Source organism: Aotus nancymaae, unplaced genomic scaffold (assembly GCF_030222135.1).
Source record: "Aotus nancymaae isolate 86718 unplaced genomic scaffold, 86718_ANA_hifiasm-v0.15.2.pri h1tg000049l, whole genome shotgun sequence".
Taxonomy (NCBI): domain Eukaryota; kingdom Metazoa; phylum Chordata; class Mammalia; order Primates; family Aotidae; genus Aotus; species Aotus nancymaae.
In genome coordinates, this window is record NW_026988463.1 from 10,330,025 (window position 1) to 10,347,559 (window position 17,535).

A 17,535-nucleotide genomic window follows, 5' to 3' on the forward strand; every position below is an offset into this window, starting at 1 on the left:
CTCAACTGTAACGGACCAAAATTTCCCAGTCTAAACTACCCTACAAACTTTCAGAAACAGAAACACTACTGCCGCTTTTTAAAACAGACCATTACAATTAGACAGTTACATATGCTATGAATGTATATTCTTCACCTAATAAAGGGAAATCTTTCAGAAACACTTACGCAGAACCAGTTTAAAGGGTAAGTCAACAGTTTTCCCCTATCTTTTGTTTTTCTTCCAAGAAGATCAAAGGAGACACAATAAAAAATAAGTAAGTGTTCTATTGTTGGCAGAGAAAGGGTAATGGAAGTATGGCAAGCACGGATCTAGCCCTAAGGACCATGTTATTCAAGAAGATTGGGGATTCCAGCTGGGTCCTGTGTCCAGTGATTAGTAGCTAAAGTGAGTAGTTCTTTTTGCTTTTTTGAGACAGAGTCTTGCTCTGTTGCCCAGACTGGAGTACAGTGGCACAGTCTAGGCTCACTGCTACTTCCACCTCCTGAGTAGTTGGGACTACAGGTGTGCACTAGCACTCCCCAGCTAATTTTTTGTGTGTATTTTTAGTTGAGACGGGTTTTACCATGTTGGCCAGGCTGGTCTTGAACTACTGACTTCAAGTGATCTGCCTGCCTCGGCCTTCCAAAGTGCTGGGATTACAGGTGTGAGCCACCGCGCTCGACCAGAAGTAAGTTCTAATGTGTGCATAACCATCTCTAAATAGCTAGCTTTTCCTCGCTTCTTGTAATTTTTGTCCAGATTGTTACCTCTCTAAAGCATATCTGTGTATTTATCTTGCCTGAATCTCAATGAGATAGCCCTCCCCCACATTCTGACATTTTTCTCCCCTACTGAAAGAGTCCTAGAGTGATTGTTTCTTAGCCTTTTGAAGTTTCATAAGGATCTTGGCCTAGTTCCAGTTAAATTACTGAAGAGGAAGGGTTTTTCCTTTACCGTCTAAGTTAGTCACTCTACCCACTGTCTTAGAAAGTTGTCAGAGATTGGAGATAAGTTTGTACCTTCTCCAAACTTCAGGCCAGTTTGGTTGCTATCTTCACTTTGAAGCCAGGACTTCAATGTGGTTCCCTGTTAATGGACACATTTCCAGTGGTTAAATAAAAAAAATTATGAGGTATTTGATGGAAGTTATTGTGTCTTCTTTATGAGGAACATTACCATTAAATTAGATCAAGTATATAGTCTAATCAAGAAGAGTTACCCCATGGTGGGTACTTAGTCCAAAATGATCAAATTTAAGGACCTATGTCTATCTGAACCACCAGGAATACTTGTTTAAATTGTAGTTTCTTGAGCTTACTAATAGATGAAGACTGTTGTTTTAGGCTACTGCTTTCTCAGATGTACCTGATAAAAATTATTTATAGTAACTGTAACTATACAACTTTCCAGGCCCCTTTCCAAAACATTGTGTTTGGTGGATCCAGGATGTGGCCTAGGGATTTGTGATTTTAACAACCATCCCATGTGATTGTTCATCATTCGTGGTGTTAGAGAAACACTATACAAAAGTGTCTCCACGTTCAAAACATTTAGATATGTTTCTCCAAGATTCACCTTTTTTTTTTTTTTGAGACAAAAAGTCTTGTTCTGGTGCCCTGGCTGGAGTACATTGGTGCCATCTCCACTCACTGCAACCTCCACCTCCCAGGTTGAAGCGATTCTCCTGCCTCAGCCTCTTGAGTAGCTGGGATTACAGGAATGCGCCACCATGCTGGGCTAATTTTTGTATTTTTAGTAGAGATGGGGTTTAACCATGTTGGTCAGGCTGGTCTCGAACTCCTGACTTTGTGATCTACCCACCTTGACCTCTCAAAGTGCTGGGATTACAGGCGTGAGCCACCAAAGCCCGGCCGGCTTCTTTCAATTTTTAGCACCATGCTCGAACTAGTGAAGGTAACCGACTGTTACTTTTTCAATTTTAACAATAAGAAAGCCACCCCCTAAAAAAATTATGGAAGTAATGGTGATTATCTTGCATATTTCTTTCTTTCATACCAATTCAGTGTTTTTTATTTTATGGAGCTCTTTTTTTGCATATTACCTTATGTTTCTATAAAAATCCTTTGAGTATCACTTGTTCAACATTTATAATATAATCTACTTACTTGTGGAGAAGGAAAATGAAGCCCAGAAATAATGTGACTGACTAAAGGGTCAGAGAGCTTATTAATGGCAGTGTCAAGTCTCACACTTGTGTTCTATGTCTACTACAGACCAACCTACCATTTTCATCAGGCTCTGGTTTTCAGATAAGTAGAGTTCCTTTTTGTGGAATACTAACTTGAAATTATGGTCATTAAAAAAATATAAATGACATATAGTCTTTAAATTGTTTCTATAATGTATAGTATGGAATTCAAGTGAAACTATAGGAAACTAAGGTTAGCATTAATTTCTAACATGTCCAGTGTATGTAAATATTGAGTGTTTTAAGTTTAATATTGAAGTTTTATAAAACTTACTGGTATAGTTGCCTAAACATACAAATATAAATAAAGTATATTTAGTTGGTTACAGTAAATACAGAAAAGAGCAAGGCTATTTGTTAAAAGTAGAAAGTAAAATTGCTTTTAAATTTGAAACGGGGGTATTGTGGTTTTTATTTTAAAATTCTAGGTCAGACATTTGATTCAACAGGAAATGTATAGTTTAAATTACAAACTATTTGATAAGAAACTGGAAGAATTGAACCAACGCGTTGGAAGGACAGAGTGCAGAAGTAAACATGAAGGAATAGCGTATGGACTCTTGGTAAGTTTTCATTTCATTTGAGTCATTTTTGGGGGAATGGGGGGTGTTCTTGCTCTGTTGGCTAGGCTGGAGTATGGTGGCTCACTGCAACCTCTGCCTCCCAAGCTCAAGCAGTCCTCCCACCTCAGTCTCCAGAGTAGCTGGGACTGCAGGTACACACCTCCATGCTAATTTCTGTATTTTTCGTAGAAATGAGGTTTCACCATGTTGCCCAGGCTGCCCTCAAAACTTTTGAGCTCAAACGATCCTCTACCCTCAGCCTCCCAAAGTGCTAGGATTACAAGCGTGAGTCACCACACCTGGCCCATTTCAATCCTTTTAAAAAGCAGAATTTTGTGATATTTTTCATATTATCAAAGGAAAACAAGGGAAGAAACACCTGATTCCTGGCCACTAGCTATAAGAACATATCATAGACAATGTAATTTATTATAGCTTAGCAATATTGCCTTTTGAGAGGTATTCATAGCTTAGGCATTGTGTGTCAGTTGACAGACTTATTATATAGGCAGTTTCATTTCTTTCTGAATTATCCTTTCTTAGAACTTGTACAACCTGTTTCAAGCTTTCAACCGTGCCTGGTGGAAGATTGAGGTTTTTATCTACCTTGTGTTTAACATTATACAAGCATAGGCCAGGCACAATGGCTCACCCCTGTAATCCCAGCACTTTGGGAGGCCAAGGCAGGCAGCTCACCTGAGGTCAGGAGCTCAAAACCAGCCTTACAATGTGGCAAAACCCCATCTCTACTAAAAATACAGAATTAGCTGGGTGTCATGGCATGTGCCTGTAATCCCAGCTACTCAGGAGGCTGAGGCAGGAGAATTGCTTGAACTCGTGAGGCAGAGGTTGCGGTGAGCCGAGATGGTGACATTGCACTCCAGCCTGGGAAACAAGAGAAAACTCTGTCTCAAAAAGAAAATATATAGCCAGGCACAGTGGCTTATGCCTGTAGTCCCAGCTACTCAGGAGGCTGAGGCTAGAGGATCGCTTGAGCACAGGAGTTCTGGGCTGTAGTGCACTATGCCAATAGGGTGTCCGCACTAAGTTCAGCATCAATATGGTGACCTCCTAGGAGCGGGGGACCACCAGGTTGCCTAAGGAGGGATGAACTAGACCAGGTCGGAAACCGAGCAGGTCAAAACTCCCATGCTGATCAGTAGTGAGATCGTGCCTATGAATAGCCACTGCACTCCAGCCTGGGCAACATAGTGAGATCCTGTCTCTTAAAAAAAAAAAAGTTAAAAAAAAAAAAAATTATATATATATATATATATACACACACACATACACACACACACACACACACACACAAGCATGAAATGTGATTTTTGCATATATATCACAATTTCTCATTTGGGTAGATGCCCAAGTCTTACAAAACAACTTGGGCAAATAATTTTCCCTCCATCTCTATATAATATGATATGTAGTACTATGGCTTAGGATTCTTTTTTCTCTTTTTCTTCTAGGCAAAAATAGCAAAACTTAAAAGACGTATTGAAACAGTATTACAGTCTCAAAGGAATTGTTTGAAACCAAACATGTTATCCAGTAATGGAGCCTCTAAGGTTTGTATAAACAGAGAGGAATTTTAATAATCTATTTGACTCACATAAGTGGTTGGATTATAAGAAATGAATATATTTCCAAGCTTGGACAGAAGGTGTAAAGGTAAGTAAGTTTTTACTTAGAATGTTTCCATAAATCTGTCTATGGAGAAGACACCCTTAGGTAGTAAATGCCACTTGTATTTGAAATAAAGACAATAGAAAGACAATTGGTGATTGCCAAGACTATCTTCCCCCACCCTAGTTTTATCATGGAAAGTATCAAATGTATATAACAAAGTTGAAATAATTTCATAATGAATAATTATATACTCAGCACTTAGATTCTGAAAACCGAGCAAGGAGACTTTTTTTTTTTTTTGAGACAAGTTTCATTCTTGCTGCCCAGGCTGCAGTGCAATGGTGCTCATCGCACCTCCACCTCCCTGCCTCCCGTGTTCCAGTGATTCTCCTTTCTCAGTCTCCCAAGTAGCTAGGATTATAGGCATTCGCCAGCACACCTGGCTAATTTTGTATTTTTAGTAGAGAATGGAGTTTTTCCATGTTGGTCAGGCTGGTCTCAAGCCCCCCACCTCAGGTGATCTGCCCACCTCTGCCCTTTAAGTGCTGGGATTACAGGCGTGAGCCACCCCGTCTGGTCAGGAGCTTTCTTTGTAAGAAAGTTTTTACTTGAAAATCCAGTCTTTTGTAGGTATAGGGCCATCCTTTTCATCTTGTATCCGTTTTATAAGTTATCTTTGTAAGGAATTTGTCCATGTTATCTAATTATTGAATTCACTTGTCCTTTTAATGTTTGGAGTTCTACAGTGTACACTGTACATTTCTGATAGGGGTTATAGGCCAGCATTTGTTATACCCAGGTGAGTAAAGGAATGCGCCACACTCTGAGATCTGAGTTACAAGTCCTTTATTGCCGGCGACCAAGAGATAGCTAACGCCCAAAATTCTCTCGGCCCCGAAGAAAGAGTTAGGTGGTTTTCTTATACCCTAGTTTGAAAAGGGAGAGGGAGCCAAGCTAAAGCAATTTTTTCACAGAAGCAGAGCAAGCAAAACTAGTATGAAAGAAGTCAGCAGTACCAGGTGCAGGAGCTTAAGCTGTCCCCAAAGACATACAATTTATAGATATGGGGCTCTGGGTACTTAGCAACAGGGTCTGCTGGTACCGCTTGACTCGGTATCTTACCAGCAAATGCATTCCTGGATGTGCCTGGTGTCATCCTGCCCCAGCCACACACTATAGCTATATCTTAATGGTGGGAAAATAACTATCAGTGAAGAAGCTAAGATGGAGTTTGTCTGGCTTCTTCAATTAAGAATGAGTTGGTAAGGCCAACACAAGGTAGGATAACACAATATGATTTCACTGGATGAATGTTCCACATACAGAATGTTGGTTGTAATATTCTATAAATGTCATATTTCAGTTAATTGTGCCAAGATGGTTGATAGTGATGTTTAGACCTTCTACAGCTGTGGTAGATGGAAAAAAAAATGGTCCCTAAAAGATGTCCATGACCTTATTCCCAGAATTTGTGAATGTTACTTTACATGGTGGAAAGGGTCTTCATAGGTATTATTAAATTAAGTACCCTGATATGATGAGTTAATCCTGGATTATCTGGGTGGGCTCATTTTAATCACAAGGATTGTAACAAAAAAGTAGAAAGAAGGTTAAAAGCAGAAAAAGGAGATGGGATGCTGGAATGAGGTATACTGAGGCTCAAGTCCAGAAATGCAGGCAGCCTCCAGAAGGAAGCCCAGTTCCTTGATTTTAGCATAGTGAAACTGCTCCCAAATTTTAGGCTTCCAAAACTGTGATAAAATAAGTTTGTGTTGTTTTAAGCCATGCAGTTTGTGGTAATTTGTTAAAGTAATTTCAGCAAACTGATAAGAGAATTTGATACCAGGAAGTATGGGGTGCTGCTGTAACCAATACCTAAAAATGCAAAAGTGACTTTAGGGTAATAGGTAGCGAATGGAAGAGTTTCAAGGAACATGCTTTCTAAAAAGCCTAGATTGGCTGGGCACGGTGGCTCACGCCTGTAATCCCAGCACTTTGAGAGGCTGAGGTGGGTGGATCACCTGAGGTCAGAAGTTCGAGACCAGCCTAGCCAACATGGCGAAACCCCATCTCTACTAAAAATAAGAAAATTACCTGGGCGTGGTGGCATGTGCCTGTAGTCCCAGCTACGTGGGAGGCTGAGGCAGGCAAATCACTTGAACCCAGGAGGCAAAGGTTGCAGTGAGCCAAGATCATGCCACTGCACTCCAGCCTGGGAGCTAGAACAAGAGACTCCATCTCAAAAAAAAAAAAAAAAAAGCCCAGATTGCCTTGAACAGACTCTTAATAGAAATTTGGAAGTTAAAGACTGCCCTTGGGGGTTAAAAGGAAATGAGGAGCACAGTGGAGAACACCTACCATGGACTTCATACCTACATCTTCATAAACAAACTTCTGGTAGAAATACAGACATTAAAAGCATTGTTGGTGAGGCCTTAAAAGGAAGTGAGGAACGTGTCCTTGGAAATAGGAGGAAAGGGGATTTGTGTTATATAGTGGCAGGAAGTTTAGTTGCATTATGTCCTACAGTTACATGGAAAGCAGAACTTATAAATGATGAATTTGGATTTTTGTTTGGCTTATGAGATTTGGTTCTTTCTTTTTTATTTTTTTATTTGTGTGTGTGTGTGTGTGTGTGTGGTTTTTTTGATACGGAGTCTTGCTCTGTTGCCCAGGCTGGAATGCAGTGTCATGATCTCGGCTCACTGCAACCTCCACCTCACCGGTTCAAGCGATTCTCCTGCCTTAGCCTTCTGAGTAGCTGGGATTATAGGCATGTGCTACCACACCTGGCTAATTTGTGTATTTTTGGAAGAGATGAGGTTTCACCATATTGGCTAGGCTGGTCTCGAACTCCTGACCTCGTGGTCTGCCTGCCTTGGCCACCAAAGTGTTGGGATTACAGGTGTGAGCCACTGTGCCAGGCCCTATTTTATTTTATTTTTGGAGTCAAAGTCTCACTCTGTTGTCCAGGCTGGAGTGCAGTGGCACAATCTCGGCTCACTGCAACATCTGCCTCCTGGGTTCAATCAATTTTTGTGCCTTAGCCTCCGTAGTAGCTGGGATTACAGGGGCTTATGAGGTTTCTGAGCAAAGTATTGTAGGTTTAGCCTGGTTTCTTCTTACTTCTTATTACAAAAAGTGAGAAAAAAGAAAAACTGAAGAAGAAACTGTTTAGCAGAAAGGACTTGAAGATTCAGGAAATTCTCAGCCTGTCTAGATTGCAGAAGACTCTAGGAGGCTCACTATCAGAAGAGCATGCCCTGGAGAGAAAGTCAAGATTTTGGCTGGATACCCTTTTCCTAGAGCCTTGGAAGGATCAAATGTCTCAGTATTCAGTCATATCGAGGGCTCCTTGAAGACACTAAGCATACAACTCTCTTTCAGCAGGAAGTTCCCCTGTTGAGGTTTAGTGTGTAGCTCCTCACCTCTTCTTGTAAGCTGAGGTTTCAATGACAGTTTACTTTTCAGAGCTCTTACAGTGCTATACTGCTTAGCTTCATTCTTCTGGTTCCACTGGATCTCCCATTTAGTCTCTGCAGGGGTCACCTCAAGCCCCAGTCCTGTTGAGTGGGAGATTTAGGAAAAGTTGGCCTATGGTTGCTACACTGCAGCGGATTGGGCCTGCCATTGCCCCAAATGTCAGATAGGACACAACTGATACTGTTGCTGTGGTGAATTGGGCCCCCGATCCTGCAAGTATGAAACCGGGGGGTTTGCCACTGCTGCTACAGGTTTGGGGCAACGGATGGGTGCCCAGCTTCCAATGCAGATATATGGAGAGTAAAAAGAAAACTTGAGGATACTCAGTGTGGTGCTGCTACTCAGTCATGAATTCCTCAGCCAGTCTGCCTTTTGCTTTACATCTTTCAGAGTTAGGATTATTTCTCAAATTATTTCCAGTTTCATGTTTATTATTTGGAACCAGTAGGGAGGAATTAGTTTGGTTTAACAAAGAAACATCATGGATGGTCCTGGCCTGGATTGATATTCAAAGTTGGGGGCGGGGCGAGGAAGATAAGATACTAATGAATTCTTATTACTGGTGGTTCTCAACAGACTTACAGCTTTATGATACTGATACTCTTAACAATGTTGTAATTAGAGGGGAAGAGCAGGCAAGAGCCTATGCCACCTTGTCCTGGAACTGAAAGGATACCAAATATTTTTTGGTACTACTTTTTTATGTTACTTAAACCTATTTCTATGTATAAAATCTGTTCTCTTAAGATAATAACATTTCAGAATTCTGTCTTTACATAAAGGCATTTTTGTTCATGTTGTCTCTTAGAAAAGTTTTTGAATTGGGCAGTCACTTGATGCTTCTGAATTTATATATGTTTATATATATATATTTTTACAGATACATATTTATAGATGTATACTTATATATTTATAGATATATATATTTACATATATACAAAATGCTGCAAGTTCTCGACCAAAACAGAATACAAAATATTTCAGCTCCAAGTTTTACATACACTCAACTGGAAGAGCAAGTTGGCAATCTGAGTTATTTCTAGTCTTTTAAATTAAAAGTAAAATTTTCGTGGCCGGGCGCGGTGGCTCATGCCTATAATCCCAGCACTTTGGGAGGCCGAGACGGGTGGATCACAAGGTCAAGAGATCAAGACCATCCTGGTCAACAAGGTGAAACCCCGTCTCTACTAGAAGTACAAAAATTAGCTGGGCACAGTGGCGCACGCCTGTAGTCCCAGCTACTCGGGAGGCTGAGGCAGGAGAATTGCTTGAACCCAGGAGGCGGAGATTGCGGTGAGCCGAGATCGCGCCATTGCACTCCAGCCTGGGTAACAAGAGCGAAACTCCATCTCAACAAGAAAATTTTACTTTTTTTTTTTTAAGTATAGGGTTTATTAGTTCCTAAAACTTAGTCTAATAGGAATCAAGTGTTGTCTAAAGTACCTAAACATTTTTCTTTCTTGCCATCCAAGCTAGGAAGTTAATGTGTACCATCTATTTGGTTTCTTGGAAGTTTTTTGTTTTATTTTGAGATGGAGTTTTGCTCTTGTTGCCCAGGCTGGAGTGCAATGGTGCAATCTCAGCTCACCACAACCTCTGCCTCCTGGATTCAAGCAATTCTCCTGCCTCAGCCTACCAAGTAGCTGGGATTACAGGCATGTGCTACCACGCCCTGCTAATTTTGTATTTTTAGTAGAGATGGTGTTTCTCCATGTTGATCAGGCTGGTCTTGAACTCCCAACCGCAGGTGATCCTCTCGCCTCAGCCTCCCAAGTGCTGGGATTACAGGTGTGAGCCACCGCAACTGGCCTGAAGTTTTTAAAAATTCATTTTGGCAGGCAAATCACAATCATAGTCATCAGCCTTCACAATACATGTGATTTAACTTACGTTTTGCCATATGTATGCAAGAATACTTTGAAAATGCTAATTTGGTGGAATGATACAATTGGTAAACTTCCCCTCAACTGCTTTTTTCTTACCCATTTACTAGGTTGCAAATTCAGAGACTATCATTTTGGATAATAATCTGGAGTCAGTTGAAAGGTCTTCTGTGAATGATGAGCATTCTAACCCTTCAGAAAAAGAAAGTAAAAAAATTAATTTGTCACCAGATCAGAATGAATCTGTTTCTGAAAGGTAGGTATTTCTACAAAAATGCATAAATTTATCTAAGTCTACAATGATTTTTTTCTTCATCACAGTTTTAGAGCTTTATAATATTGATTATTATTAACATTTTTTCTTAAAGTATCCTATAGTTTTATATATTAAATTATACTTCAGTTTTGGGGTTTTTTGAGATCGAGTCTGACCTTGTTTGCCCAGGCTGGAGTACAGTGGTACAGTCACAACTCACTGCAGCCTTGACATCCTGGGCTCAAGTGATCTTCCACCTCAGCCTCCCAAGTAGCTGGGACTAGAAGCATGCATCACCACGCTGGGCTTATTTTTTGTAGGGACCAGGTTTTGCCACGTTGCCCAAGTTGGTCTGGAACTCCTGGGTCAAGCAATCTGCCTGCCTCAGCCTCCCAGAGTACTGGAATTACAGGCATGAGCCACTGCTCCTGGACCTATACTTGAGATTTTAAAAAGAAGAAAACTTATCATCAAGAATAAGTAGGTTAAATGATGGCCATTGTTTGAAGAGCACCACCCTCTCCCACAAGTAACTGTGCATACAGAAGGGGCTCTAAGACAAAGGAGAACCAAGGAGAAGCAGTACAGATCTAAACCATTTACAGTAGATTTTTGTTTTGGGGGATTTAACATGCAGTTATGACCCTTCAGGAGATGCTCTCGTATTCTGTAATATGGTGGCCCACATTTTAGTTTTAAGTCAGGAAGCTGCTGTGAAGGAGGCATTTAGTTGAAGAAGGCAAAAGCTGTATTTCAGTAATACTTTGTAGTGACCCCTTACTGATGCATGTGCTGAAACTCATGAAATAACAAAAAAGAAAAAGCGCTAGTGATGTTTAAGTGAAAAAGACACCATTAAGCCACCATTAAAATAGCACTTTATAGACAAATATGTCCAATTTAGCAGTGGTTTGTATCTTTTATATGAACAAATATATATGTTCTATTCTGAATATATATGTTCTATTCTGAAGGAAGAACCCTGCAATTTATAAAACTGTTTGAGGCAGCACTCTCAGCCCATGGTGAATGTGCGAATAGGTGTAACAAATATGTAACATGATTCTGATGGTTTTAATGGTGAGTTTCATAAAACATTTAAGCCAGAATAATACCAGCTTTAAGCAAACTCTTCCAAAGAATAGAAAAAGAGGGAACGTTCTACACTTCATTTTATGAGACTCCATAACATTTTACAGAAATGGAAATTTACAGCCTGCTTTAAATCACAAAATAGATGCAGGTGTCCTGCCAAATTTAGTAGTCTACAAAAGTTGACTTTGACTCAACAGTGCCGGAAACTTGGTTAAACAATTAAAAATCCACTAATGTGGCTGTGCGTGGTGGCTCGTGGCTGTGCGTGGTGGCTCACGCCTGTAATCCCAGCACTTTGGGAGGCCGAGGTGGGTGGATCATTTGAGGTCAGCAGTTGGAGACCAGCCTGGCCAACATGGTAAAACCCCATCTCTACTAAAAAAAATACAAAAATTGGCTCATGCCTGTAATTTGGCAGGCTGAGGCAGGCAGATCATGTGAGGTCAAGAGTTCAAGACCAGCCTGACCAACATGGAGAAACCCCATCTCTACTAAAAATACAAAGTTAGCTGGGCATGGTGGCGCGTGCCTGTAATCCCAGCTACTCGGGAGGCTGAGGCAGGCAAATCACTTGAATTAGGGAGGCGGAGGTTGCAGCAAGCTGAGATCGCACCACTGCACCCCAGCCTGAGCTAAAGAGCAACACTCTTGTCTCAAAAAAAAAAAAAAACCAATGTGATTTGCCTGGAGAAAGATCATTATCAGTTCACAACTCAAAATAGATTCAGAACTTGACAAAATACCCACTTATGATTAAAACAAATTCCTGGCAAACTTTTAATCTGACAAAAATTATCTACCAAAACCCTAAGACAAATCTGATGGTGAAACATTGGAAGTGTTCCTTCTTAAGTGTTCTTTCTTAAGAAAAATGCCTGCTGTCACCATTTTATATAACATACTGGATGTCCTAGCTAATGCAAGAATGTCAAAAAAAATCAGGGGAAAAGGAAAATACAAAGTATAGTAAAGAAGGAACAATATTATTACTATTTTTTGGATGATTGGGGTGTGTATATACGAAATCCAGTGAAACCTAAAGATTAATTATTAAAATTAATGAGTTATATAAGATTACTGAATTCAGATATCTGAGAAATCAGTTGTATTCCTGTTTAGAAAACAAGATAGAAACAATTAGGAAATAAAATTTTTGAAAAGCCCTTAACACCATTACAGAAGCACCAAAACACATAAGGTACCTAGGAATATATAACAAGACAAGCAGTAGCTGAAGAAAATATAAAGTGTTAGACATTAAAGAAAACTTAATTGAAAAGAAGATATATACTATGTTTATGGTGTGGACAAAGAAGTATTAACAAAATGTTTTCAGCCTGGTGTGGTAGCTCACGCCTGTAATCCCAGCACTTTGGGAGGCCGAGGCGGGTGGATCATGAGGTCAAGAGATTGAGACCATCCTGGTCAACATGGTGAAACCCCATCTCTACTAAAAATACAAAAAATTAGCTGGGCATGGTGGCACATGCCTGTAATCCCAGCTACTCAGGAGGCTGAGGCAGGAGAATTGCCTGAACCCAGGAGGCGGAGGTTGCGGTGAGCCAAGATCACACCATTGCACTCCAGCCTGGGTAACAAAAGCGAAACTCTATCTCAAAAAATATACAAACATGAGCCAGGCGTGGTGGCGGGCTCCTGTAATACCAGCTACTCAGGAGGCTGAGGCAGAGAATTGTTTGAACCCAGAAGGCAGAGATTGCAGTGAGCCAATATCACGCCACTGCACTCCAGCCTGAGTGACAGAGCCAAACTCCGTCTCAAAAAAAAAAAAGTTTTCACTTTGTTCAAGTTAATTTTATAGAGTACAGTTTCAGTCAGTATCTCAGTGTGTAATTTTATGGAATTTAACCTGTGATTCTAAAATGTGTATGTAAATCCAATGAGGTCAGAGGTCAAGATACTCTATAATTAGAGAATCAAAATGGAAGGAATTTGCCATCAGATGGAGGGTATTACAGAGGTACAGTAATAGCATAGTATGAGATTGGCACGTACTAGACAAAGAGATCAGTGTAACAAAGAGTCCAGCAACCCATGTATATATGTACGTGTGATATGTGATGGAGATTGTTTGGCAGGTCATTTGGGAAATAACTGACTTTTAGTGAACAGCGTCATCTTGTTTGCTCTTTATGTTGGGAGAAATATGAAATTGGACCCCTATGTCAAGCAATACAAAAAAACTAATCTCATGTGGATTAAGGAACTAAAAATATCTGAAGGAAATCATAAAGCTTTTAGGATATAGAATGTCTTCACGAACTTGGATAGGGAAAGATTTCTTAGGACATAAATGCCCTTGCCATAAAAGAAAGAGTAATTTTACCACATTATTTCTCAAAAGGCACTATAAAGGTAGTGAGAAGACAGGCCGTCTGAGGTGAAGATACTCGCAGCATATATAACCTGTAGAGTACTAGTACCTAGAATATATATAAAGAACTTCAACAAATTAATGAGTAAAAGCCAGATAATACAAAAGAAAAATGGGCAAAAGACTTGTGCGTCCACTTCACAAAAGAGGAGTTTGAAATGGCCAATAAACATATGAAAAGGTGTTCATCTTCATTAGTAATCAGGGAAATGCAAATTAAAACCACAATGAGATATTTCATATGAGGTAAGGAAAAAATACATTTAAAAATCTGACTACTGGGTTTCAGTGAGGTTTTGAAATAAAGGAAATTGTATTTATTTAATATTATGTTGTTGGGTATATAAATTGGTATAGTACTCTAAAAGAAAATTGGCATTATCTGGAAATATCAAAGATTTGAATACCCTTTGACCTGGCAGTCCCATCTCTTGATATATACCCTAGTTAGACGTGTATCTATTGCATGTAGATATACAATAGAATGTATGTATGGGAATGTTTATTAGCAGCAGTTTTCATAACAGCAAAAAACTGGAAGGAAAAAGTATCCATCTATAGTTGAAAAAGAAATTACAGTAAATCTATAAAGTGGAATATTGTACATTAATTAAAATGAAGGAACTGCATTCACATGCAGTAGTATGGGTTATTCCCACAAAGTATGATTCCATTTAAATTAAATTCAAAAATAACCAGAAGGTGCATGCTTCAGGAATTCTAAGCTGGATAGTAAATCTAAAGAGTAAAACAAGGAGATTAGTACCACATACGCTATGTATGGGGAGTCAGTTTATGATATAGAATAAAAGCATAGGGGTTTCAGAAGTGCTGATAATTTAAAATTTACTTACCTAAATAGTGGCTGCATGGGCACTAGCATGGTAATTACTTAATGGAAAATATATATTTTTTAATATAATCTGGAAATAACCTTTTAATCAGAAACGTTATTTGTGCTTAGTGTAATCTTAATGATGTGTAAGGTTCATCTTTACAATCTTACTCCCAGTTTTCTATTTGTCCTGTTTTATGGTCCTTTTCCTCATATGTATCTCTGTCTCTCTGTTTTAGCCATCTTTTGGATTAATCTTTCTTTCCATTTCCCATTACCTTTTTAAATTACACTCTTTTCAGTGTTCCTTTAGAAGTCATACTAAGATCATGATAGGGATTCATTACTCATTGGAGTCTAATATGCAGTCCTGCTTCTGTTTTATAAACAATGCTTGGTCTTAGCTTTATTGACTGTTTAGTTCATGGGCATTTAGATTGTTTGCAGATCAGGGAAAATAAATGGTGCTGCTGTGAACATTCTTTTTCATGTCTTTTGGTGAATGTACGTATGTACACTTCTGTTGGACATATGCCTAGAAGTGGAATTGCTAGGTCATAAGGTATGCATATCTTGAGGTCTAATAGATACCACCAGCCAGTTTACCAAAAAAGTTGTACCAAGTTACACTCCCACTATAAGTACATGAGATTCTTATTACTGCATATCCTTATTAACTCCTGGTTGTATCTCTTTGTTTTTAGCCATGCTGGTGTATAGCATTACATTGTGGTTTTAATTTCTATTTCCTTCTAATAATGAAAATTAAGCAAATTTGCATGTTTATTAGCCATTTGGATATCTTCTTTTATTAAGATTTTTGCTTTGTCTTTTCAAGTGTTTTTATCAGATACATTTATTATAAATATCTTTCCTGACCCAGTCTTCTTGTTTCCCTAATGGTGTCTTATATGAACCGACTGTACTTAATTTCAGTGTTGTCTTTTTTACATAGTTTCTGCTTTTCTGATGATTCTGCTTTTCTGATGAATGCCCCATCTGTTTTAACTGTTTTCTCCATCTTTTGTATTTTTAAATTATTAATCATAGTTATTTTAATGCTCTTGTTTTAACTCCAGTATTTGGATCACCTGTGCATCTGTTTCTATTGTTTTTCTGCCAGTTTCCAGTATTTTTTGGCATGCTTGTAGTCTGAAAAATTGTTGAGGCGCTAAGTGATATCTTGCCATAAAACAAGGTTAATTCTCTGCTTGTGGTAATTTTGGTAAGGCTCCTTCTATCTCTAGTTCACTCTGGTCCCTAAGACATAGCCTACCATGGATCCCATCTCAAAGCTTGGACTGTCTGCCAGGGCTTCTTTACCTTGGTGGGTCCCAGATACTAATCCTTACCTCCTAAGTACTTAAAATTTTCTTATGGATTAGCAACAAAAAATAGAGCTTTCAGTCTTTCATCCAATTTATGACTGCCATTACTAGAAGACAAAAATATATACAAAAGAAATTTGAGAAAAGAAAGAAATTACTAGAAGGCAAAGTGGATAGAAAATCAAATATTCTTTGTTTTTTTTTGAGATGGAGTCTCGCTCTGTCACCTAGGCTGGAGTGCAGTTGTGCAGTCTTGGCTCATTGCACCCTCTGCCTCACGAGTTCAAGCGATTCTTCTGCCTCAGCCTCCCAAGTAGAGCTCTCACCACACCTGGCTAATTTTTTGTATTTTTAGTAGAGACAGGGTTTCACCATGTTATCCTGGCTGGTCTCAAACTCCTGACCTCAGGTGATCCACCCGCCTCCCAAAGTGCTGGGATTACAGGCGTGAACCATGGCGCCCAGCCAAAAAGCAAATATTCTTAATAAAATTTAGATTTAAATATTTGTTTTTGTTTCTTAGTTAGAAATAATGACAACAGTTGAGGAAAGCGTGAATGTGAGAGAAATGGAAAATACAGAAGACCCAAGTTGAATATGTAGAAATGAAAAAGATTGTAACTAAAGTGAAAAATAGAGTGTGCAGAATTAATAACATTGTAGTTAAGTATTGATTTCTTTTTAAGTATCAGTGAAATAGGTATGGAAAATATTCAGTCTAAAGCATGGAGAAGAAAAAGACTGAAAAAACAATGAACAGAGCATCAGAGACCTATGGAACAGTATAAATAGTTAATACACATATTATTGGAGTATCACCAAGGCAGGGGCTGAGCAAATGCTTGAAGATACAATGTCTGAAAATTTTCCATAGTTGATACAAATTCTAAACCTATAAATGAAAAAAGTTAAGAAGTCCCAAGCAGAAGAAACATAAAAGCATAGAAAACCACATCATCAGATTGCTGAAAGTCAGCGATGAAGAAAAAATTTTAAAAAGTAGCCGCACAAAAGACACATCAGGTAGAAAAGAACAAAAAGTAAGAATGCCAACAGACTTCTTGCTGTAACCTGTGCAAACTCTAAGACATCTCTAAAATTTTAAGATAATAGATACTTATAAAGTATTGAAAGGTTAAAAAAAAAAAAAGTCCATACAGAATTCTATACCCAGTGAAAATATGTTTCAAAATTGTAGGGGGAAAACAGACTTTTTTAAGCCAAAAAAGGGTGAGAGAATATATCATCAACAGACCTACACTACAAGAAATTTTGAAGGAGATTTTTTCAGGCAAAAGGAAAATAGTATTAGATCGAAATTTGATTCTGTACAAAGTAATATAGACTGACAGACATTGTAAATATGGCAAATAGAAAATATTTATTTGTTTCTATATAGTGTATACACACAACACACACTGGTTAGAAACACTACATCCTATATATGTGAATATATATAGTTTAGAAATTATATATACACACAAGCAAGAAACAATTGGAATTTGAAATTTAAAATGAATGCCATTTACAATAACATCAGAGAACATAATATATTTAGGGATAAACCAAAACCACCTAACCTAAAACTGCAAAGTATTACTGAAGAATTTAAGGAGACCTAAATAAGTGGTGAGGTATGCAACTTTCATGAACCAGAAAATTCACTGTTAAGACGTTACCTCACTGCAAATTGCGTATCAGTCAGTGTCTCATCCATTTCTGTAGAAAGTAACAAAACTGATTAAAAAGTTTAGGCCAGGCATGATGGTTTACATTTATTATCCCAGCATCTTGGGAGGCTAGGGCAAGAGGATCACTTGTGGCCAGGAGTTCAAGACTAGCCTGGCCAACATAAACATTTTAATTTTTTTTAA

The 17,535-nt window shown here is 38.7% G+C and overlaps 1 protein-coding gene across 6 annotated transcripts in view; it reads left to right on the top strand.

Moving 5' to 3' along the window:
* Window positions 1–17,535, top strand: part of ATF7IP2 (activating transcription factor 7 interacting protein 2) — a 130,166-nt gene that overhangs the window by 82,226 nt on the left and 30,405 nt on the right. For all 6 annotated transcript variants that reach the window (XM_064362450.1, XM_064362451.1, XM_012448295.3 and 3 more), the window contains exons 4-6: window positions 2,620–2,754; window positions 4,227–4,325; window positions 9,863–10,008. In XM_064362450.1, coding sequence (XP_064218520.1) covers window positions 2,620–2,754; window positions 4,227–4,325; window positions 9,863–10,008 — 380 coding nt within the window. The remainder of the gene's footprint in view (window positions 1–2,619; window positions 2,755–4,226; window positions 4,326–9,862; window positions 10,009–17,535) is intronic.